Here is a 22,773-nt window from a genome sequence, read left to right as displayed (position 1 = left end):
TCGGAGGTGGTCCTGCCTACACGGTGCGTCGCATCATGGATTCCAGACGGCGGGGCCGGGGTTTCCAGTATCTCGTGGACTGGGAGGGGTATGGCCCTGAGGAGAGGAGTTGGATTCCGCGGCGACAGGTCCTAGACGCAGACCTCATCAGTGACTTCTACCGCCTCCATCCTGGCGCTCCGGGAAGTCCGCCCGGTGGCGTTCGTCGGAGGGGGTACTGTGACGATCCCGGCTGTCTGAGTCGGGTCCTGTCTGGTGACTAGTGTTCCTGCTCGTATTCTCCAGTTTCCCGAGGGTTCGGGAACGCTCCGGGAGCGCTCTGGTTTTCCGCACCTGCATCCCATCAGCAATCTGCACACCTGGTCCTGATCATCACCCTTCTTAGGCTCTGGGCCAACATCCAGTTCCTGCCGGATCGTTAGCCATGAACAGTATGTTTGTCAGCGTATCAGCCTTTGAGTTCTAGCGTTAGTTTTGTTGTTTTGCACCTTGTTGATTTGCTGTGTACTCACCTCCGTTTTGTTCTGTCTGCAGTCTCTCACCCGGAACCTTCACCCAACCTCTGCCTGATGGTCGGCGGCTGCCGAGCCAGTACCGGACCAACCACTGCACCCTCAACAACCCATCCACGCCACCCGCTCTGTTCCCTGGATTATTCAGCTTCACTCGGACTCTATAAATAAACACTCACCTTTGTCTCACGTACCGTGTCCTGGTCTGCTTCTGGGTTCTGGCTTAGTTAACCGTGACACTAGCTACCTAACGTTAGCTAGCAAATCAGAGTTGAAACAAGCTAGCTAGCTAATGTGAGCTGGCAGGAATTTTAGCTGGCCAGGTCGTATTGAAAGCTAGATAGCTAGCTAGCTACATCATATCAAACCTGTCATCTGGTTTGCTTGGTTAGCTAGCTAGCTAATAGCCAATGCCATGACAAGCAAGGTAGGAATTAAGATAGCTAGCTAGCCTGTTATGCTAGCGATGATGCTAACTGTTTAGCTAGCTAGCTAACTTCAGCAAGCTAAATATATGGCTCTGAGTCTGGCTGGCACTGGCAGGAGTTTAGGGTAACTTTAGTTAAAGCATGGTGAGGGTGAATTAAATACTTCAACATCTTGCTAGCTAGCAACATCTTGCAACATTAGCAAAGCCAGCTGCAGTCACACATTGGCTACCTAGCAACATGACATCATTTCTAATTTCTGGAGGAAGTGGAAACGCAATGTGAGCTAGCCCACCAAGGCCAGCCCATCCTGGGTTCACTTCAAAGTGCCAATGGAAACAGGTCTTTAGAGAGTTGGGCCATTGAGATTTCTGCATTATGTTGCATTTACATGGCACTACAACATTTTATGGTAGCGGTGGCAGCGTCCCATTAACATTACATGGGTAATATTTAAAATAATGTTATACAACAGGTGGGTCTAATCCTGGATGTTGATTGATTAAAACCGTGTTCAAGCCGGTGTGTATTTCACGACTACCACCGGCTATGACAGCGAAATGCATTCATCAAAATAACGTTTTTTATGAAAATATGTCAATCATTTATGGAATATGTTGGTAACCAATGTCATCTCGGGCCAAACAACACCCATGCCAATATGTCCTCCAAACCATGGCTTCTCTGGCATTATCACATAACTATGTAACTGAATGTCTAGAATAAGAACAATATTAAAAATTCTAAATGTTGGCCCAACTCTCTGAATACATGGCTCTGGCTCATGGTAATAGAACAACAGAACCACAGGCCAACAGAACCACAGGCCTGCACACATACCAATGACTGTATATTTGAATGGACAAAGCCATCAATCAAGTGACACCATTCATTCCTAAGTGAAGAATCAATAGCGCATTGAAGCCAAATGACGTCAGTAAAGATGGCGTATCAGACGGGTTAGCTGACAAAGTCACGAAAACAATGTGCACGCTTCAATGGGGTAGAAGTCTGTGTGTTGTTATGATTCTGAATGGCTAGATAGCTAGCAACTGTGACAAGAAGCTGCCATGTGGGGAATCGTAGGTGGCTTGTTTCAGCTAGTTTTATCTTGTTCTTGATACCATGTCTTGTTTTGAGGTGTTTTGACTGTTGTCACGTCTATGCTCATACAGCAAAAATTCGCTAGCTAGCTAATCAACAACTGTAACAATGTATTTGAGAGACAACAAGTGCTCATTGTATAAATGTATTTGTTTTCAATAAACATTGGAGACGAAATATAGTTTACATGACAATCTAAGTCAACCCTGTGTGTTTTGCCCCATAGTTGCGCACACGTTGGTTTTGTTGCTAAACAACCAACCCGTCTATGGAGACATAACACGCGCCGTTTGAGCTACTCCAGGAAGTGATGTTGCAGGCTAGCTCAGTGCTGCCCTCTCTCATTAAGTAACTCAAGTTGAAGGCCGACCGGGGTACTGCAGGCTGCCATTAGCAACTAAATTATCCTTATAACCAGAGTGTGAATTACACCATGACATTCGGAGGTCTCTATTGGGAAGAAAAAAACATTTGGGCCTAATAATAAAGACATAATTGAAACGGTCAAAATGAATTACCTTTTAATGCGGCATGAACACAACCAGTCATGATATTTCCATCTGATTGTCATACAAATCACTTCAAAAAGTAGGCTACCTGTGCATGTTCGTCCACTCCAAAATAATTCCGGCATCTAAACTGCATGTATACTCGCTCCATTTGACGAATGGAAATAGACATCTGTTACAAAACACAGAAAAGTGTGCATAATGACATTCGGCAATTTGCCATTGATTAGGCCGACATTAATTGATGCGTCTTGCTGACAAATTGACATTTTTTGCAGCCTGAAAAGTCGGGACACCTGAAATGGGGCTGAAACTGTCCCGGGAAAAACGGGATGTCACCCTAACACACACGGTCAACTTACTAGACTAGGCTACAATGTGTATTGCCATGAACTTCAAATAGGCCTACCGGTAGCCAGTAATGTAGTGGTAAAACAAATTGGTGGGTAAACTCTGATTGCCGGTTGCGGTAAAAAAAATTGTGATGTTTACCCTCCACTAGGCCTACACCACTTCCGGTAGCCTACCCTCTCAGCCGAGGCAATTTTACACACATGAACAAACGCAGAACAGGTAGCCTACATTAAAAATAGGCCTAATACATGAGTTGAATCAAAACATGTTTTACGCAACTTTGGTTAAAAAAGTTATTATATTTCTTTTTTTATCCAGTCGGATAAACACTCCAAACAGCCTATACGACCGCTCGGAAGCGTCCACATGGTCCTAAAGCACACCGTTGCCTCGTTTTGTATCACATTCCAGTGAAATTTGCGTCCCTGTGTTTTACACCCTAGTTCATGAGTTGTCCATAATTCATGAGATGATGCTTGGAGTCTTCACAGATCGTGTGACGTAAAACACTACCTTTATTTCCTTACATTAATGACAGAATGGCGGTGGAGGGTAAGGACGGCCGTGTTACGGGCTCCTGACCAATTTAGCTATTTTGTGTATTTTTTTGCTCTGATCTGAACTTTTTTTTGTACATAATGTTTCCGCCATCGTTTCCTATGACCGAAAAGAGCTTCTAGACATCAGAACAGCTATCACTACCTCGATTTGGATGAGGACTTCTACTTCAATGAGTCAGAGGCTCATATGTGATTATACTGGACCAGGCCCTAATCCCCGACACTTGAAGGAGGCGAAGACGGCGCTATAAATGCTGGCGCGTGGGCACCCTGGTGAGACTATGGTGGCGAATGAATAAATCGCCTCTACCCTCTGTTCTATTGGCCAATGTGCAATCGCTGGAGAATAAACTGGACGAGCTCCGTTCGAGACTATCCTATCAACAGGACATTAAGAACTGTAATATACTATGCTTCTCTGAGTCATGGCTGATCAAGGACATGGATAATATACATCTAGCTGGTTTTTCTATGCATCGGGAGGACAGAACGACAGAGTCCGGTGAGATCAGGTGGGGTTGTGTGTGTCTCTTTATTAACAACAGCTGGTGCGCAAACTCTAATATTAAGGAAATCTCGAGGTTCTGCTTGCCTGAGTTAGAATACCTCATAATAAGCGGTAGAACATACTAATTACCAAGAGAGTTTTCATCTGTATTTTTCGTAGCTGTCTATTTACCACCACAACCGCTGCTGGCACTAAAACCGCACTCAATGAGCTGTATAGGGCCATAAGCAAACAAGAAAATGCTCATGCAGGGGCGGCGCTCCTAGTGGCCGGTGATTTTAATGCAGGAAAACTGAAATTGGTTTTACCTCATTTCTACCAGTCACCTGTGTAAATAGAGGGATAAAAACTCTAGATCACCTTTACTCCACACACAGAGACGCATACAAAGCTCTCCCCCGCCCTCCATTTGACAAATTGGACCATAACTCTATCCTCCTGATTAATGCTTACAGTAAAAACTCAAACAGAAAGTACCAGTGATGCATACAAATACGAAAGGGGTCAGATGAAGCTTACACTAAGCTACAGGACTGTTACGCTAACATAGACTGGAATATATTACGGGATTCATCCGATGGCATTGAGGAGTTAACCACATCAGGCACCGGCTTCATTAATAAGTGCATCGACGACGTTGTCCCCACAGTGACCATATGTACATATCCTAATCAGAAGCCATAGATTACAGGCAACACTGAGTTTGAAAGCAGTGTTCTGCTTTCAAGGAGCAGGATACTAATCCGGATGCTTATAAGAAATCTCACTACGCCCGCTGACAAATCATCAAACATGCAAAGCGTCAATACAGGACTATGCCTTCTATACTCGCTTAGAGGAAAGCAACACTGAACTATGCGTGACAGCACCAGCTGTTCCGGACGACTGTATGAATGATACAAACCTGTCAAAACATATATGGATTTGAGAAAGTCTGCAAAAAAAGCTTGCGCTCTGTTCCTTGCCTCAGACTGCACAGCTGTTCTCTCATCGAGTGATCATATTTTCACCCATCAGACTATTCTCAATTTAATCTTGTCTTTACTAACATGTAGGCTAAATTTAGTTTAGATTTAGAATGGCCCATTATCAAATGGGCAGGAACAGGGGTAGGGAAAAAAAAGACATAATCTGTATGCACTAGAATAGCGAATGGAGGCTGCACACTTTCCCTCCGGTCCGTTTTTAAATGATGCTGGGTAGGCTACTTCGGTTTTATAGCGGAGCATGTGCTTAATATGAGCTGCTGAGAAATAAATATAAGAACACTTATTTCACTCCACGCATCAACCACTGTTTGAGGAGCATGCTCTCGCTCCGCAACACATGATATTCCACCCAAACTGTCACACCCTGGCTCTGGGACTCTATATGTTGAGCCAGGGTGTGTTCATTCTATGTGTTCTGTTTCTATGTTGGGTGTTTCTAGTTCGTCATTTTCTATGTTTGACTGAGTGACTCCCAATCAGAGGCAACGAGTGTCAGCTGTGTGCTGGTTGTCTCTGATTGGGAGCCATATTTAACTGTCTGTGTTTCACTTTGTGTTTGTGGGTTTTTGTTCCGTGTTCGGTCATTGTCACTGAGGACTTCACGAGTCGTTTATTGTTTTGTTATTTCGTGTGTATGCTTTAATTAAATAAAGCAAGGATGTTCGCAACTAACGCTGCGCTTTGGTCCACTCCTTCATACGACGTTCGTGACAGAAAAACCCACCGTAAAAGGACCAAGCAGCGTGTCCAGGAGCAGGCAGACTGGACATGGGAGGAAGCGCCAGGAAAGGAGATGGAGAGGCTGGCGATGGCCCAGGTGGGCAAAGTGTGGTCCTGGGAGGACATGCTCGGGGGCAAGGGACCTTGGGGTAGGATTAAGGCCCTGGCGAGAGAGGAGCAGCGGCGTCAGCAGTGCCATCGTCGGACGGACGAGAGGCACCCCCAAGAATTTTTTAGGGGGGGGCACACGGCATGGGCGACTGGGCAGCAGGAGGCTGCCACAGGGCGAAATGGGAGACGAGGAGAGAAGGCCACCGGGTTACGGGAGCCATTGGCGAGAGGAGGGAAGGAAGTTGTAGAGGCACGGCGAGAGGTACTGAGGTGTATTGCCAGTCCGGTCCGGCCCGTTCCTGATCCCCGTTTAAGGCCAGTGGTGTGTGTTCCCAGTACGGTCCGGCCTGTCCCTGCTCCACGCACCAAGCCTACGGTGTGCGTCGACAGCCCAGCCCGGCCTGTCCCTGCTCCACGCACCAAACCTACGGTGTGCGTCGCCAGCCCAGTCCGGCCTGTTCCTGCTCCACGCACCAAGCCTACGGGGTGCGTCGCCAGCCCTGTCCGGCCTGTCCCTGCTCCACGCACCAAACCTACGGTGTGCGTCGCCAGCCCAGCCCGGCCTGTTCCTGCTCCACGCACCAAGCCTACGGTGTGCGTCGCCAGCCCTGTCCGGCCTGTCCCTGCTCCACGCACCAAGCCTACGGTGTGCGTCGACAGCCCAGCCCGGCCTGTTCCTGCTCCACGCACCAAGCCTACGGTGTGCGTCGCCAGCCCTGTCCGGCCTGTCCCTGCTCCACGCACCAAGCCTACGGTGTGCGTCGCCAGCCCAGTCCGGCCAGTTGCTGCTCCACGCACCAAGCCTACGGTGTGCGTCGCCAGCCCAGCCCGGCCTGTCCCTGCTCCACGCACCAAGCCTACGGTGTGCGTCGCCAGCCCAGCCCGGCCTGTTCCTGCTCCACGCACCAAGCCTACGGTGTGCGTCGCCAGCCCAGTCCGGCCAGTTGCTGCTCCACGCACCAAGCCTACGGTGTGCGTCACCAGCCCAGCCCGGCCTGTCCCTGCTCCACGCACCAAGCCTACGGGGTGCGTCGCCAGCCCGGCCCGGCCTGTCCCTGCTCCACGCACCAAGCCTACGGTGTGCGTCGCCAGCCCAGTCCGGCCAGTTGCTGCTCCACGCACCAAGCCTACGGTGTGCGTCGCCAGCCCAGCCCGGCCTGTCCCTGCTCCACGCACCAAGCCTACGGGGTGCGTCGCCAGCCCCGGCCCGGCCTGTCCCTGCTCCACGCACCAAGCCTACGGTGTGCGTCGCCAGCCCAGTCCGGCCTGTTCCTGCTCCACGCACCGAGCCTACGGTGTGCGTCGCCAGCCCGGGCCGGCCTGTCCCTGCTCCACGCACCAAGCCTACGGGGTGCGTCGCCAGCCCGGCCCGGCCTGTCCCTGCTCCACGCACCAAGTCTACGGTGCGCGTCGCCAGCCCGGTCCGGCCTGTTCCTGCCACTCGCACCAAGTCTACGGTGCGCGTCGCCAGCCCGGCCCGGCCCGTTTCTGCCACTCGCACCAAGCCAGGGGTGCGAGTCGTCAGTCGGCACAACCCGTGCCTGGGTCATCGGTGCCAATTCAGGTACCGCTCAACTGCTCCACTAAGGAGCTGAAGCCTACCGCTCCTGCTACGTCCAGTCCAGCTCCAGCCAGCGGGGCCAGACCGGACCAGGGGCGCTATGGGGGTTTGTTGGAGGGTGGTGGGCAAGCCCGAGCCGGAGCCGCCGCCGAGGAGGAATGCCCACCCAGCCCTCCCCTGTTTTGCTCGTATTTAGGCGCGGTCGCAGTCCGCGCCTTTAGGGAGTACTGTCACACCCTGGCTCTGGGACTCTATATGTTGAGCCAGGGTGTGTTCATTCTATGTGTTCTGTTTCTATGTTGGGTGTTTCTAGTTCGTCATTTTCTATGTTTGACTGAGTGACTCCCAATCAGAGGCAACGAGTGTCAGCTGTGTGCTGGTTGTCTCTGATTGGGAGCCATATTTAACTGTCTGTGTTTCACTTTGTGTTTGTGGGTTTTTGTTCCGTGTTCGGTCATTGTCACTGAGGACTTCACGAGTCGTTTATTGTTTTGTTATTTCGTGTGTATGCTTTAATTAAATAAAGCAAGGATGTTCGCAACTAACGCTGCGCTTTGGTCCACTCCTTCATACGACGTTCGTGACACAAACTCTGTATGCCATGGGCTCTCCAACCCTGTTCCTGCAGCTACCCAGTGCTTAATTTGGGAAACCAAGTGATATCTGTTCGGGAACATAGATAGTAACATGTTTTTGCAACCAAACATATTTCACTAAACTGCGCTCAAGAAAGGAATAAAGAAGAGAGAGAGGAGATGGAAACGCATGGTGGTGGGATGAGATATTCTGTATAGCTAAAGGTAATGTGTCACCCAATTAATTATGAAAATTCCCTATTACTAGACTATTCAAAATCAAATACAAATTCACTATAATTGTAGGCTAACTGTAAGCCGCCCTGCACAATCAATGAACCAACAGCATCACCCTAGGACCTAGGGCTATACGTTTTCTCCCAGACTCCTGGATAGAAATGTTGGAGTATGCATAATAATACAGTCCACACGCAAAGGCGATTACTCAAATGTGTTTAATTTGAGTATAGGCTAGACCAATTATGTACCAAAGACATCTTAAATCAGTTTTATGTTTTTCTGACATGCGTAATATGCGGTAGGCTATGTCTTGTCATGGTTCCACCTGTCACCAGAGGGCGACAGAGACCGTCCTAAAGACTATTAAGACACTCAGGTGTTTTCTATTTTGTAATTATGAGTTCCCCTTTAAGAGAGGTGTGTTTTCTGTTTCCATTTGCAGAAGCTTGATTCGTTTGTCATGTGTGTTTGCCTCCTGAGTAAGTGTTCTAGTGTTTGTTGTTTTCTCAGCATTACTGTAATCCTGCTGTTACCTATTCTCAGTAAAGTATTTACGTTTACTTTTACCACTGATTCCTCGTTTGGTCTATTCTCTGCTCCTGGGTCCAACCTCATCATGTCACAGCAAGCTTCTGCCACCAACATGAACCCAGCAGAGATCACCCTCATCAAGAATGTTATAACCCACCAAGGAGCACTTACCGACTCCCTCCGACCACAGCCCAACCCCAACCCAGGAGGAGCAAATGCCCAAGTCTCATTGCCCAGTACTACAGGCGTCGCCATAGTTCCTCCAGGGAACCTTCACCGGGAACCCATGATCCCTGCCCCCCGAGCGGTACGATGGTCACCCGGGAGGACGCAAGGGGTTCCTTACTCAGTGCGCTCTGGTGTTCAAGTTACAGTCCTCCTCGTTCCACACCGATCGAGCCATGATCGCCTACATCATCTCTCTACTCTCGGGCAAGGCTCTGGCGTGGGCTATGGCGGTGTGGAAACAGCAGCCACCATTCTGCAGCTCCATATTGGCCTTCACTGCCGAGTTGCGACGAGTCTTCGACCACCCAGTCGGCGGACGAGAAGCAGCAAGCTGACTGTTCAGACTCCGCCAAGGGGCCAGACCTATGGTTGACTTCACCATTGAGTTCTGCACCCTCGCCGAGGTGGACACCTCAGACACCGGAGCAGGAATGAGGAGGACATGAAACTGCACCCATGCGACTTCCTCTCCAAGCGGTTCTCACCAGTGGAACACAACTACGATGTAGGAAACCGGGAGCTCTTGGCAGTAAAGTGGGCTCTTGAAGGATTGAGACATTGGTTGGAGGGGGCACCTCATCCTTTCGTGATCTGGACGGACCATAAGAACTTGGTCTCCATTCAAGAAGCCAAGAGGTTGAACGCTCGCCAGGCTAGGTGGGCTCTGTTTTTTAACAGGCTCAACTTCACACTAGCCTATCGCCCGGGATCCAAAAATCAGAAGGCAGACACCCTGTCCCGTCAGCACGATGTTTCTAACGAGGAGAGGGACTCTGAGCCCATCATCCCCAGTTCCCTCATCGTGGCCCTGTGATGTGGAGTATTGAGACCTCGGTCCGACAAGCCCAGAGCCGAGAACCTGACCCCTGTGAGGGTCCCACTAACAGGCTCCCAAGTACTACAATGGGGACACACCTCTAAATTGTCTAGGCACCCAGGGGATAATCGGACACTGGAGTTCCTGAGGCGGAGATTCTGGTGGCCCAACATGACTGAGGATGTGAGGTCCTTCGTGACGGCCTGCTCCACCTGTGCCAAAAGTAAATCTTCACGACAGCGACCGGCTGTATTGCTCCAACCTCTGCCCATCCCCAGCCGGCCCTGGTCCCACATGTCTGTAGACTTTATCACAGGGTTACCTCTTTCCCAAGGGCTGACCACTATCCCGGTGGTCGTCGATCGGTTCTCCAAAGCAGCCCATTTCATCGCTTTGCCCAAGTTGCCCTCAGCGAGGGAGACCGCTAATCTCTTGATTACCCATGTCTTTCGACTACCCGGACTTCCCCAGGACATTGTCTTGGATCGTGTGCCCGAATTCGTAGCGCGGTATTGGAAAGCCTTCTGCTCTCTCCCTGTTGGGGGCTTCGGTGAGTCTCTCCTCGGGTTTCCACCCACAGTCGAATGGGCAGACTGAGCGGGTCAACCAGGAGCTGGAGAAGTTCCTCCGCTGTTTTATCTCTTCTCAGGCCGTCAACTGGAGCAAGTTCCTCGTCTGGGCGGAGTATGCTCACAACACACTGCCGAACTCATCCACTGGACTGTCGCTGTTCATGTGTCAGTTCGGGTTTGCCCCTCCCCCCGTTTCCTGAACAGGAGGCTGAAGTGGGGGAGCCATCAGCCGAGGCGTTCATTCGCCGATGTCGCCGGACCTGGATCAGAGCGTGATCCACCTTGCTCCGCTCCTCTGTCCGACATCAACACCAGGCAAACCGACACCGAAGGCCTCTTGGGCTCCTCCGACCGGGTCAACAGGTATGGCTGTCCACCCGTGATCTTACTTTAAAGGTGAACTCGCTGAAGCTCGCTCCGCGCTACGTTGGACCATTCAAGATCCTGAGTCGCATCAACCCGGTCACCTACCGTCTCCAGCTTCCCAGGTCTATGAAGGTCTGTCCATCCTTCCATGTCTCCCAACACAAGCTGGTAAGAACCAGTCCCTTCTCTCCCCCCACACCTGCCCCTCCGCCTCCTCGACTTATTGATGGCCACCCGGCCTAAACTGTCTGGCATCTGTTGGAGGCTCGTCGGGTCCGTGGTGCCCTGCAGTACCTGGTGGACTGGGAGGGTTACGGACCAGAGGAGCGGGCGTGGGTGCCTGCCTGGGACATCTTGGATCCGGGACTGGTTCGGGATTTCAACCAACTCTTTGGTGGTCGCCCTGGCTCTGCGGCTGGAGCCGCTTCTAGAAGGCAGGGTACTGTCATGGTTCCACCTGTCACCAGAGGGACAGAGACCATCCTAGAGACTATTATGACACTCAGGTGTTTTTTTATTTTCTAATTATGAGTTTCCCTTTAAGAGAGGTGTGTTTTCTGTTTCCCTTTGCAGAAGCTTGATTGGTTTGTCATGTGTGTTTGCCTCCTGAGTAAGTGTTCTAGTGTTTGTTGTTTTCTCAGCATTACTGTAATCCTGCTGTTACCTATTCTCAGTAAAGAATTGACGTTTACTTTCACCACTGATTCCTCGTTTGGTCTTTTCTCTGCTCCTGGGTCCAACCTCATCATTTCACAAGTATTCTATAACGCACAATCATAACTTTCAGTTCAATTCAGTTTTTTCGGGCTTGGGCTCATAAGCCTATGCGTATGGGTGTTTTGAATTAATCATCACCTTAGAAAGCACTGTCCATTTCGCTGTGTTAGGCATTGAAACAACATCCACAACATGTTTTACACTCAGTTTCAACCTGCTGTTGAACTAATTTTGTTTTATTGATCATCACAGTGAGGTCAGTTTTAAAAGCAAGATACTGTTTTGATGAAATGTTTGATGTGATTTTCGATTGCATTTGCATTGATGTCAGATTGGTTAGAGAGACAATAGAGCCCTGAGTACCAGGCCATTAAGACCTGATGGTAGTTAGTGAGTTGGGTGCTACTACCAAAGCATGTCCAGAGTGCATAAGAGGTGATTACCGCGACTCAACGGTCACGTGGAATTTTACTGCGGTAATGACTCATAACTGCCTGTGTGGCGGTAATGATCTTGGAGATCTCAGAAAATGTACTATAGGTGTAACTATGCCTACGTAACATTTCATTATGTTTCGGCGTGAAAACAGTTCTCATGGGCACACAAATCCAAAATAATGTAGGCTTATGAAATTGCAAAATGGAATGCTTCTAACCGAACGTTAACCTCTTCTGACCGAAAGAGTCACCTTATAGGCCTACTGTCATTAACGTATAGCCTACTTGTTGGATGGATTGGATGCGCATTGGTGTCTAGCTGTAGGCTAGTTGTCTAGTGATATTGTTGACCATCAGCTGATCCAGGAAAGAAAACTAATATTGATCGGAAATAATAAAGTTAAATAAACGGTCTATTACTTCTGGCCACGGATGGCAATGAGAACACCAGTAGCCTACCCGCGCGCACCTGAAAAACAAAGCAATCATCTCTCTAAACAGCTGACTGACAAAAGCAAACAATGATAAATAAACTGATAAATCTAATGCATTGGAATAAATGCATAGGCTATTTTTTTATCAAGGACGCATGGCGGAAATTAGGAAGAAAGGAAAATCTATGCTTAAAGGAGCTCAGCTGAGGCGCTGCCACAGAGACAAATTGTCACGGTTCAGACAGACGACAAGAGGACCACAATTGCGTCACACCAGAAAGTTTATTTAAACTTAAGGGGAAAGGGATGTAGGGAGTGAGTGAAGGCTCCAGGGGTTATCCCGTCCGATGTGCTGGGTCTGTGCCTCCCCCCAGTGGCAGCGATGCGTCCGATGACGCCGGTGGTTGGTGGTCCAGAAGTCCTGGGGGGGGAGGAAACACAGACACAACGGGGCGGATGAAAACAGGCAGAAGTACAGTTCAAGGGAAATCCAAATACGTTGTAGCAAGGCAGAAGGCTGGTCAGAGTTACCGGGGTCGAAGAGTAGTCAGGAGTCGAAATGGCAGAAAGCAGGTCTGGTTATCCTGGGGCAGAAGAGTATCCAAGAATCAGGCAGGTCCAGGGTCACAAAACAGGGGTGAGCCAGAAGCGCGAGCACACAGGTTCCGGGTGTGAGCTTTGCAGACGATCTGACAAAGGAGAGCTGACAGACGGGACTTAAAATACTGGGAGAGGTTAGTGGGTAATGCAGCGCAGCTGGCAGAGTAATTAGAGCCGAGCAGAGCAGGGACAGGTGGAGCTCGTTAGGCTGAGTAGAGAGAGAGAGATGAGCAGAGTGGAAGATAGTGGAAACACATTAAGGTGGTAACCCGGTGGAGTGAGAGGGCTCATGACAGAACCCCCCCCCCAAGGGACGGCCCCAGAAGTCCCAAGAGCAACACCACGCCGGGCGGGAGGAGGGGAGCCGGAGGAGGGCTAGAACTCCTCCGAACGGTCTGAGCGAACGCCCTCATCCTCGGAGGAAGCCGGAGGGCCGTGGTCGGGAGATGGGACAGGTCCCGAGACAGGATCAGGCACAGGACAGGAAGCCGAGCGGGCAGGACGGTTAGGGATCCCTCTGGGGCGGCCCCTACGGATTGCAGGTTGATCAGGATGCCGTTGGTGGAAGGCGGTGATGAGAGTCCTATCCACAATCCGACTAGCTGGCACCCAGGTCCTTTCCTCAGGTCCATAGCCCTCCCAGTCAATGAGGTACTGGAGACCCCTACCCCTCAGTCTGGACCGAAGCAGGCGGCGGACGGTGTAAACCAGACCACCATCGACGAGCCGTGGAGGAGGAGGACAAGGCGCAGCAGGGACCAGCGGACTCTCATGAATGGGCTTAATCTTAGACACATGGAAAGTGGGGTGCACCCTCATGGAATTAGGCAGTTGGAGCCGGACAGCAGTTGGGCTAATCACTCTTATGATAGGGAATGGGCCAATGAACCGAGGTGCCAACTTCTGCGACTCCACCCTGAGTGGCAGGTTCCTTGACGACAACCACACCCTTTGACCAACATGGTAGGTGGGAGCAGGGATTCTCCGACGGTTGGCCCCGGTAGTGTAGCTGGCAACGGATCTGAGAAGTGTGGCTCGGGCCTGTGACCAGGTGCGGCGACATCGACGGGCAAACGCAAGTGCAGATGGGCAAGTAACCTCCCCTTCCTGACTGGCAAATAGAGGAGGCTGGTATCCGTAAACACATTGGAAAGGGGACATACCGATGGCAGAGCAGGTCAGAGAATTGTGTGCGTACTCCACCCATGTCAATTGCTGCGACCAGGAGTGGGGGTTGCGTGAAGTCATGCATCGCAGTGCCTTCTCGAGCTCCTGATTTGCCCGCTCTGACTGCCCATTGGATTGGGGATGGAATCCGGAAGTCAGACTGACTGTGGCTCCCAGCAGGTGACAGAACTCCACTCCAAAAAGCGGAGGAGAATTGTGGACCACGGTCAGAAACTACATCCTTTGGCAGTCCGTGGATCCGGAAGACGTGTTCCAGGACCACCTGGGCGGTCTCCTTGGCGGTTGGGAGCTTGGGGAGGGGAATGAAGTGTGCCATCTTGCTGAATCGGTCAACTATGGTGAGAATGACGGTCTTGCCCCTTGAAGGGGGGCAGCCCCGTGACAAAGTCAAGGGCGATGTGAGACCAGGGACGTCTGGGCACAGGCAGGGGCTGCAGCAATCCGGCTGGGGGCTGGCAGGACGACTTGTGTTGGTTGCAGATGGGGCAGGCTTGGACGAATTCCCGTACATCCTTTCTCAGAGCGGGCCACCAGAACCTCTGGGCGAGCAGGTTGTAAGTGCGGGTGGAGCCAGGGTGACAAGCTAGGCGGGAGTCATGTCCCCACTGAACGACCTGGGACCTTAGGTTTTCGGGGACAAAAGGCGGTCAGCTGGGCAAGTGCTGGGACCGGGCTGGTTACGGAGAGCTTCCAGCACCTGTTCCTCAACAGCCCAGGTCAGAGCTGCTACGATGCAGGGACTTGGCAGAATCGACACAGGATCCTTGGAGGGGTTGTCATCCTTCTGGAATTGACGGGAGAGGGCGTCTGGCTTGGTGTTGCGTGATCCAGGCCGGTATGACAGAGTGAAATTAAACCTGGTGAAGAACAGGGCCCAGCGGGACTGCCTGGGGGTTCAACCGTTTGGCCGCGTGCGGATGTACTCCAAGTTCTTATGATCGGTCCAAACGAGAAATGGAATGGTGGACCCCTCCAGCCAGTGACGCCACTCCTCCAAGGCAAGCTTCACAGCCAGCAGCTCTCGGTTCCCTATGTCGTAATTGCACTCAGAGGGGGACAACCGACGTGAGAAAAAGGCACAGGGATGGAGCTTCCCATCCTCCGCAGCCCACTGAGAAATCACAGCACCAACTCCCACATCCGAGGCGTCCACCTCCACAATGAATTGCCGGTCCACGTCAGGCATCTGGAGGATGGGAGCGGAGGTGAACCTTACCTTGAGGGTACTGAAGGCCTTGTCGGCTGCTGGGGTCCAGGTGAAGGGTTGCTTGGTGCTGGTTAGAGCAGTGAGAGGGGCAGCAACGGTACTGTAGTTCCGGATAAACTTTCTATAGAAGTTAGCAAACCCCAGAAACTGTTGCAGCTTCTTTCTGTTCTCCGGAACTGGCCATGACGTGACTGCTGATACTTTGGCAGGATCCATTTGGATACTTCCCTCTGCCACTATGTACCCCAGGAAGGCCACTGTCTTGACGTGAAACTCACATTTCTCTGCCTTGGCGTAGAGGGAATTCTCCAGAAGACGATGAAGGACTTGCTGGACATGGCGGGTGTGTTCAGACAGGTTTCTGGAGTAGATTAAGATGTCATCCAGGTAAACGAAGACAAACTTGTTTAACATGTCCCGCAGTACATCATTCACTAGAGCCTGGAACACAGCAGGAGCATTGGTGAGGCCAAAAGGCATAACCAGATACTCGTAGTGGCCTGTTGGTGTATTGAATGCGGTCTTCCATTCATCTCCCTCCCCGGATCCGCACTAGGTGGTAAGCGTTTCTGAGATCCAACTTGGTAAAACAGTGGCTCCCTGGAGCAACTCAAAAGCAGAGGTGAGCAGAGGGAGAGGGTAACGGTTTTTCACTGTGATGTCGTTGAGTCCCCTGTAGTCGATGCAGGGGCGAAGAGATCCGTCCCTCTTCCCCACAAAGAAGAAGCCAGCACCAGCCGGAGATGAAGATGAACGGATCAATCCTGTGGACAGAGAGTCATTGATGTAGTCCTCCATGGACCTTCGTTCAGGAGCAGACAACGAATAAAGACGGCCCCTGGGGGGGCTGTTCCAGGGAGGAGGTCGATGGCACAGTCGTACGGTCGGTGAGGGGGCAGAGATGTGGCTCTTGCTTTGTTAAACACTTCTCTGAGACCATGGTAGCATTCTGGGACATGGGAGAGGTCAGGGGCGGAGTTAGTAGGTACTGGCCGAGGGGGTAGTGCGGCAGCAAGCAGGCAGGTTCGGTGGCAGTCCTCTCCCCACTCCCTGATCACCCCGGTCACCCAGTCGAGCTGAGGGTTGTGCCGGGCGGAGCCATGGGTAACCCAGGATGAGGGGTTGGCCTGGAGAGGGGAGCAGGTGAAACTGGATAGTTTCTTGATGGTTTCCGGACAGACCCATCAAGACCGGGGCCGTGACATGAGTGACCGATCCGAGTAAGTGTCCGTCCAGTGCCCGGGCAGGAATAGGAGGTGTCAAACGGAGGTTCTCCAGTCCCAGTTGGCGTGCCAGCTTGATGTCCATTATGTTGGCTTCGGCGCCAGAATCCACCAGAGCAGCCAGGGTGTGAGTAGAGTCAGAGAGGCGGAGGTGAACTTGCAGCAAGGGTTTGCGGTCGGAGGACTGGGTGGTCATTGAGCTCAACCGGACTCCCCCTATGCCCGGTGAGCTTCGGCTTTTAAAGGGCAGGTTACCACACGATGTCCATCACCTCCACAATAGAGGCAGAGGTTTGAGGTGAAGCGGCGCTGGCGCTCTGCAGGAGTGAGAGAGGCTCGCCCAATCTCCATAGGCTCAGACTGATCAAGCTGACTTGGGTGAGTGGCAGTAGCTGACAGGAGCCCAGTCGGATCTCTCCGAATGCCGGTAGTTGGTGGACCTTGGCGCCCCCTCTCACGACGACGGGTCTGTATCCTTCTGTCGATCCGGACAGTCAGTGCGATGGCTTCATCAAGAGTGGAAGGCAGTTCATGGGAGACCAACTCGTCCTTGATATAGTCTGCCAAGCTATGGAAGAACGCGTCCACCAACGATGGTGTGTTCCAAGAACTTCGTCTTGCCAGGGTTCGGAAGTCGATGGAATGGTCTGCGACTGTACGTCTGCCTTGTCGAATACTGAACAGTTCACGAGACGCCTCTGCGGTTGGTGAATCCAGGTCAAACACCTTCAGCATCTCCTCAGCAAACAGGTCGAAGGTTGCACATGCGGGGGTTTGACGTTCGAACTCTGCTGTTCCCCAGAGTCGAGCTCGGCCCGTCAGGTGAGTGATGGCATACCCGACCCTAGCCCCCTCCGTGGCGAAGGTCCTTGGCTGCAAGGAGAACTGAAGTCGGCAGCTAGTCAGGAATGGCCGGACCTGGGTAGAATCGCCGTTGAACCGCTCGGGGTTTCCAATCTTGGGTTCCGGGGCAGCGGCTGAAATGACCGGGGCAGGTAACTCGGAGGCAGGGCTGGTGGGCAGACTGGCTGGGATAAGGTTGGTGAGGAGTTGGATGATCCTGGCGAGTTGTTGTTGCTGCTGCTGGGACTGCTGCTGGTGCTGCTGGAACTGCTGATGCTGTTGGTAGCCGACCTGAAGCAGAGAGGTGATGTCGCCGCTCATGCGGCCTAGCTCTCTCTCAGTGTGTTCCAGGCGTAGCATGGCGGTGGGTTGCTCAGGTTCTTCGGTTTCCATGTCGGGGGAAGTGTGCGCTGAGTCCATGATGGTCAGATCGTACTGTCACGGTTCAGACAGACGACAAGAGGACCACAATTGCGTCACACCAGAAAGTTTATTTAAACTTAAGGGGAAAGGGATGTAGGGAGTGAGTGAAGGCTCCAGGGGTTATCCCGTCCGATGTGCTGGGTCTGTGCCTCCCCCCAGTGGCAGCGATGCGTCCGATGACGCCGGTGGTTGGTGGTCCAGAAGTCCTGGGGGGGGGAGGAAACACAGACACAACGGGGCGGATGAAAACAGGCAGAAGTACAGTTCAAGGGAAATCCAAATACGTTGTAGCAAGGCAGAAGGCTGGTCAGAGTTACCGGGGTCGAAGAGTAGTCAGGAGTCGAAATGGCAGAAAGCAGGTCTGGTTATCCTGGGGCAGAAGAGTATCCAAGAATCAGGCAGGTCCGGGGTCACAAAACAGGGGTGAGCCAGAAGCGCGAGCACACAGGTTCCGGGTGTGAGCTTTGCAGACGATCTGACAAAGGAGAGCTGACAGACGGGACTTAAAATACTGGGAGAGGTTAGTGGGTAATGCAGCGCAGCTGGCAGAGTAATTAGAGCCGAGCAGAGCAGGGACAGGTGGAGCTCGTTAGGCTGAGTAGAGAGAGAGAGATGAGCAGAGTGGAAGATAGTGGAAACACATTAAGGTGGTAACCCGGTGGAGTGAGAGGGCTCATGACACAAATGGTTTAAACCATAACGGAGAGGTGGGGGTTTTCGTTTCATTTGGAAGCCTTTATTTTCATATTTACCACTGTAAAACATATTTAACACAACATTTTAAACAAATAGGCGAATGGTTAAATTAGCATTTAGCTTGACTTTTGTTGCATTTAGGGGAGCTAACATCTCATTCAGGGGAGCTGAGCCCTCGCTGGCTCTACCGTAATTCGTACCTTGCTTATAACTTCTTCTGTGTAAGATTTAAAAGTTATCGGTTGAAGGACATACATCTGGTGTATTATAAGCAATTATTGGTAACATGATTGACTTTGATTTATTTTATTTTTTTACATGAAGATTTACCACATTTTTCCATTCACTATAATGGGGGATCCTGTTTTCTGCTAACAATGCCTGCAGTACCAAGGTCGGCCTAGAACTTCAGTGGCTTCAATGAGAGGGGGCAGTCGTTTTCCCCTGATGCACACACAGATGCACACACAAATATGCATGCATTGCACACATGATCCAAGCCATTATCATTCAGACACAGGCCCAAAGAATTAAGAGTTATTACGTGTTTTGTATCTCTCTCTCTCTCTCTCTCTACCATATCAATTGATTTGTTGTGGGTGTGTTTCTCCTTTGAATGTCCTGCGGATACTACTGTGGCTATGTAGTTAAATAGCTATAATGTTGTCCCTACAGAGGTGGAACTAGGTGCTCCGCAGCCTCAAGCACCAACACACTGACCCAGTTCAACCTTCAGTCTCAACAGGTACAATGTGGAATAAATACCCACCTGTGGAGTTTGATTTGGCACCCCACTATGGGAACAAATTATGAATAAATGATATGACCTGCAGAGGTGAATCTGAGAGTAGAGTATGATATTGTGTGTGTCTGCATGCATCAGGTGTGTGTGTGTGTAGGTGTCTGTGTGTGTACATGTACCTACATCTACATTTATGTCATTTTGGGGGGAGTCAAACCATTTAAAACCATTTAAATCTGTCTATTTTTCTGTAGTTCCTATCAGGGAACTACAGAATGTCATTAGGATTTCCAAGTGGGTCAAACCATTTAAAGAAACCTAAATAAAATCTCCAGATTGGATCGTATTTTCTCAATGACGTCATTTAGATTTTTCTCAGAGACTGCATCTGTCAATGAGCGTCAATGAGTGGGTTCAATTTCAAAATATGACATACTGGTCTTAGAAGACAAATAGCACTTTCATTTCCTATCAAACGTTACAGAAAATACATAAAGGGAAGTCATCAGAGAGAATAAAATAGCCGTTCTCGTGCGCGTAATTTCAAGAGGAACCGCGGCAGCAAGGGACCTTTTAAGGACCTTGAGCCCTTATGACGACTTGATGCGCAAAGTAGAATAGGATGCATAACCACCTGTACCTCTTCTCCTCACAAGTTTTTGTGTGTAAATAAAAGATGCCAAGAGAGATATAGGCCAATGTCACTAGATTGAAAAGTATTTCATCTTTGGGATAGAAACATTTTATAGCCTACACAGAAAATACAATGTGATGCCGATATATATACTGTATATAAATACCCAACTGATTTTCACTTGAGCATGATCACATGACCGAAGTTAAACGTATACTCGATTGATACATGATGAAAACAAAATGACAAAATGATTTGACCCATTGTTCTCGTCTTCACCGGGGAAAGACAGGATACCGGCGTCGGTAATGGTCATGATGGACTCGAGGTAGAAACAGGTTGCCAAGGGCTCGTTCATAGCTTACTCACATTTCCCTCCTCCGGCAGTTCGGTTCCTCCGGTGTGTTTCTCCTCTCCGAGGCTACTGTGCCTAACTGTCAGCTGCGCCCCTCCATCTTTCGTGTAACAGAGTGAATATAAATTAGGACTATCTCCGCGCGTTCTGCGCATAAACTCCAACTTCAAAGCTTGTTTTCCCCCTTGATCAGTTGTCATTTAATCCATACGCAGAGGCACTCTCCTATCTCATTCACTCTTCTCCCCGGGTAAATGTGATAACCGGTGGGCTGTTGCTGTTGCCTTGATTGGTTGGCGCGAATAGCTGTGTGCACCCACGCTGCACACACAGCACCCCAAACTTCTGAATACTGCTGCGTTTATCCAGCGTCGATGCGCATGCCTTTAGACAGCAGCTGCATCTGAAGCCTCAGAGCGACAGCAGAGCTATCCGGTCGAATGTGAGTGTGTGACTGAGACCGTTATATTTGGCAAAAATTGGTATTCTGTAAATAAAGCTGCAATAGGCTAGTCTCTCCCGCGGGACTCGAGCTGTGTCAACAGTGGGGTACCATGTGTCCATGATGCAATGCGGGTTCCGTCAGTGCCAAACGTTTCCCATTACCTCCTTACCTCCTCGAGAAGAAAGTCCAGATATGGTTGTCATTAACTGGAGCTGGTGGTGTCTGCAAATAGATATAAAGGCATGGAGGGAATATCATTATCTGTCTGTCTGTGTCCATGTGTGTGTCTGTCTGCAACGGCGTGCACTCAACACTCAACTTCACACATAGCCTAACTGCCTACAAACAAACATATTTTTCCTGCAATCTAGTCCCACAATCACTATGCTTAATTCTATGTACAAAAAAAAATCGGTATATTTTTCTGCATAGGTTATCTAAGCTAAGCAGTGGCGATTTTAGCATGTACATCTTGGTGGGGCAAACTCCCCAATTTTTTTTTAGATGCATGCCAGCAAAGCCACTACACAACACAACACTAAACAATACATTAATTGCACTATAATGTGACAAACGGTGCCCACAAACTGTTAGGGCCTACATAAAGCTATCCCAACAGCAGAGCTTTCTTTTCAGCACCATGGAATCCTTACCACCGCTACACCTGGCTATCAGCAGAGCCTTGTCTGGCAGCGAAACCGTTCATTCAGACTCATTTACTGCCTTCAAACAAATATAGCCGATATGGCTGACTTGTTTAACAAATGTGTTGTACTGACAATTGAGATGTACAAACTATGGCATAAGGGACGACCTGCGGATAAGAGGCAATCCGTAGTTTCGATTAAGACATTAATGAGCGGGCTAGGACAGACGTAGTCAATATAACTATTTGTTAAACACCTTTTAAATGTACAGCGACAGAATTCAGAACATGGGCCGTTCTTACAGTATTCTCCCTGTACACCAAGTCAGAACCGTAGGATAAATAAAGGGGGCATATGAAAGCTCTTACAATATTCGATGATTACATTTCTCTAAAACAGGCTATAGGCTACATGTGCACCACCAAGTCAGAACAGTAGGCTAAATTATGAGGGGGAAAGGGACCAAATTATTAGGGTGAGACACATGGGCTACTAACAGCTTAGTACACAACATACACTTAGTACTACTTTCTTAGCTACAGTATACATATCTCCCTGGCATATTACATTATTTATGCAGCACCATACAATACATTTTGGAACTCACCTTGTTGTGCTGTGCTCACTTGAACAGGAAGGTGGCGCGGTGGTCCTTGTGGCAAATTTTGTCATAAAATTTTGTCATCAAACTTTGGCATCAAAGTCTGGCATTCTCTGGATTTATGGTGCTTTCATGACAACTGGGAACTCTGAAAAAAACAAGGTTGATTCATGAAGTGAGTTATCTTCAGGTCGGAGCTCTAGAAAGAGGCCCAAGTTCCCGACTTGGAATTCCGAGTTGGATGACCTTTCAGAGCGTATTTTACCAGACGGAGCTAATTGTTTTCCGAGTTCCCAGTTGTCTTGAACTCACTGAAGTCTGATATTTCCCAGTTCCGAGTTTCCAGTTATTTTGAATGCGACAGATGTCATGCTGGATTGACAGCATGGCCAATGTATTCAACCTTTTCTGGCCCATGGTGTTGAATGTTTATCCTTTTAAGGTCGGAAAAGAGACCCTTAAATCCAGACTTGGAAAACACACCCACTCCACTGAATAGCAGGCTAGTGATTGCTTTGCAACACATGCAGTTAGCCACTGATTCCTTCCAAACCACTCATTGTTGAATTTGCGATTTCCAACTTGTTGTGTAATGTTTATGTCCAACGGCCGATGAGCTCCGATACATTTTATCAATAATTTATCTTCATATGACAAGGATTTAAAATGATTTGGCAGTAGATTGTCGACGTGATTCATGACGATGACTGCTTGTCTAGCTTGCAAGCTAAGATTTTGAAAGTATGAAGTTGACATGATCAGTCCAATCAAAGCTACGGTAGTAATTTGATACCATTTCATCTGTGGCCAATGATCTTGAGCCTTTATTAACTCAATGATAAAAAATGTTTTACATTGTTTGCAAACTGATATGTGACATGTATTAATACTGAAAT

The 22,773-nt window shown here is 49.8% G+C and overlaps 1 protein-coding gene across 1 annotated transcript in view; it reads right to left on the bottom strand.

Moving 5' to 3' along the window:
• LOC121580853 (chloride channel protein 2) overlaps positions 1–20,643 on the bottom strand; it is a 144,293-nt gene extending 123,650 nt beyond the window's left edge. The window contains exon 1 of the mRNA XM_041895950.2: positions 20,199–20,643. Within this exon, the coding sequence (XP_041751884.1) occupies positions 20,199–20,384 (186 nt within the window). The 5' untranslated portion in view covers positions 20,385–20,643. The remainder of the gene's footprint in view (positions 1–20,198) is intronic.
• Positions 20,644–22,773: the final 2,130 nt, after the last annotated feature.

Source organism: Coregonus clupeaformis, chromosome 14 (genome assembly GCF_020615455.1).
Source record: "Coregonus clupeaformis isolate EN_2021a chromosome 14, ASM2061545v1, whole genome shotgun sequence".
NCBI lineage: Eukaryota > Metazoa > Chordata > Actinopteri > Salmoniformes > Salmonidae > Coregonus > Coregonus clupeaformis.
Note: the sequence above shows the minus strand (reverse complement) of the source record. Positions and strands in the feature narration are given on the sequence as shown.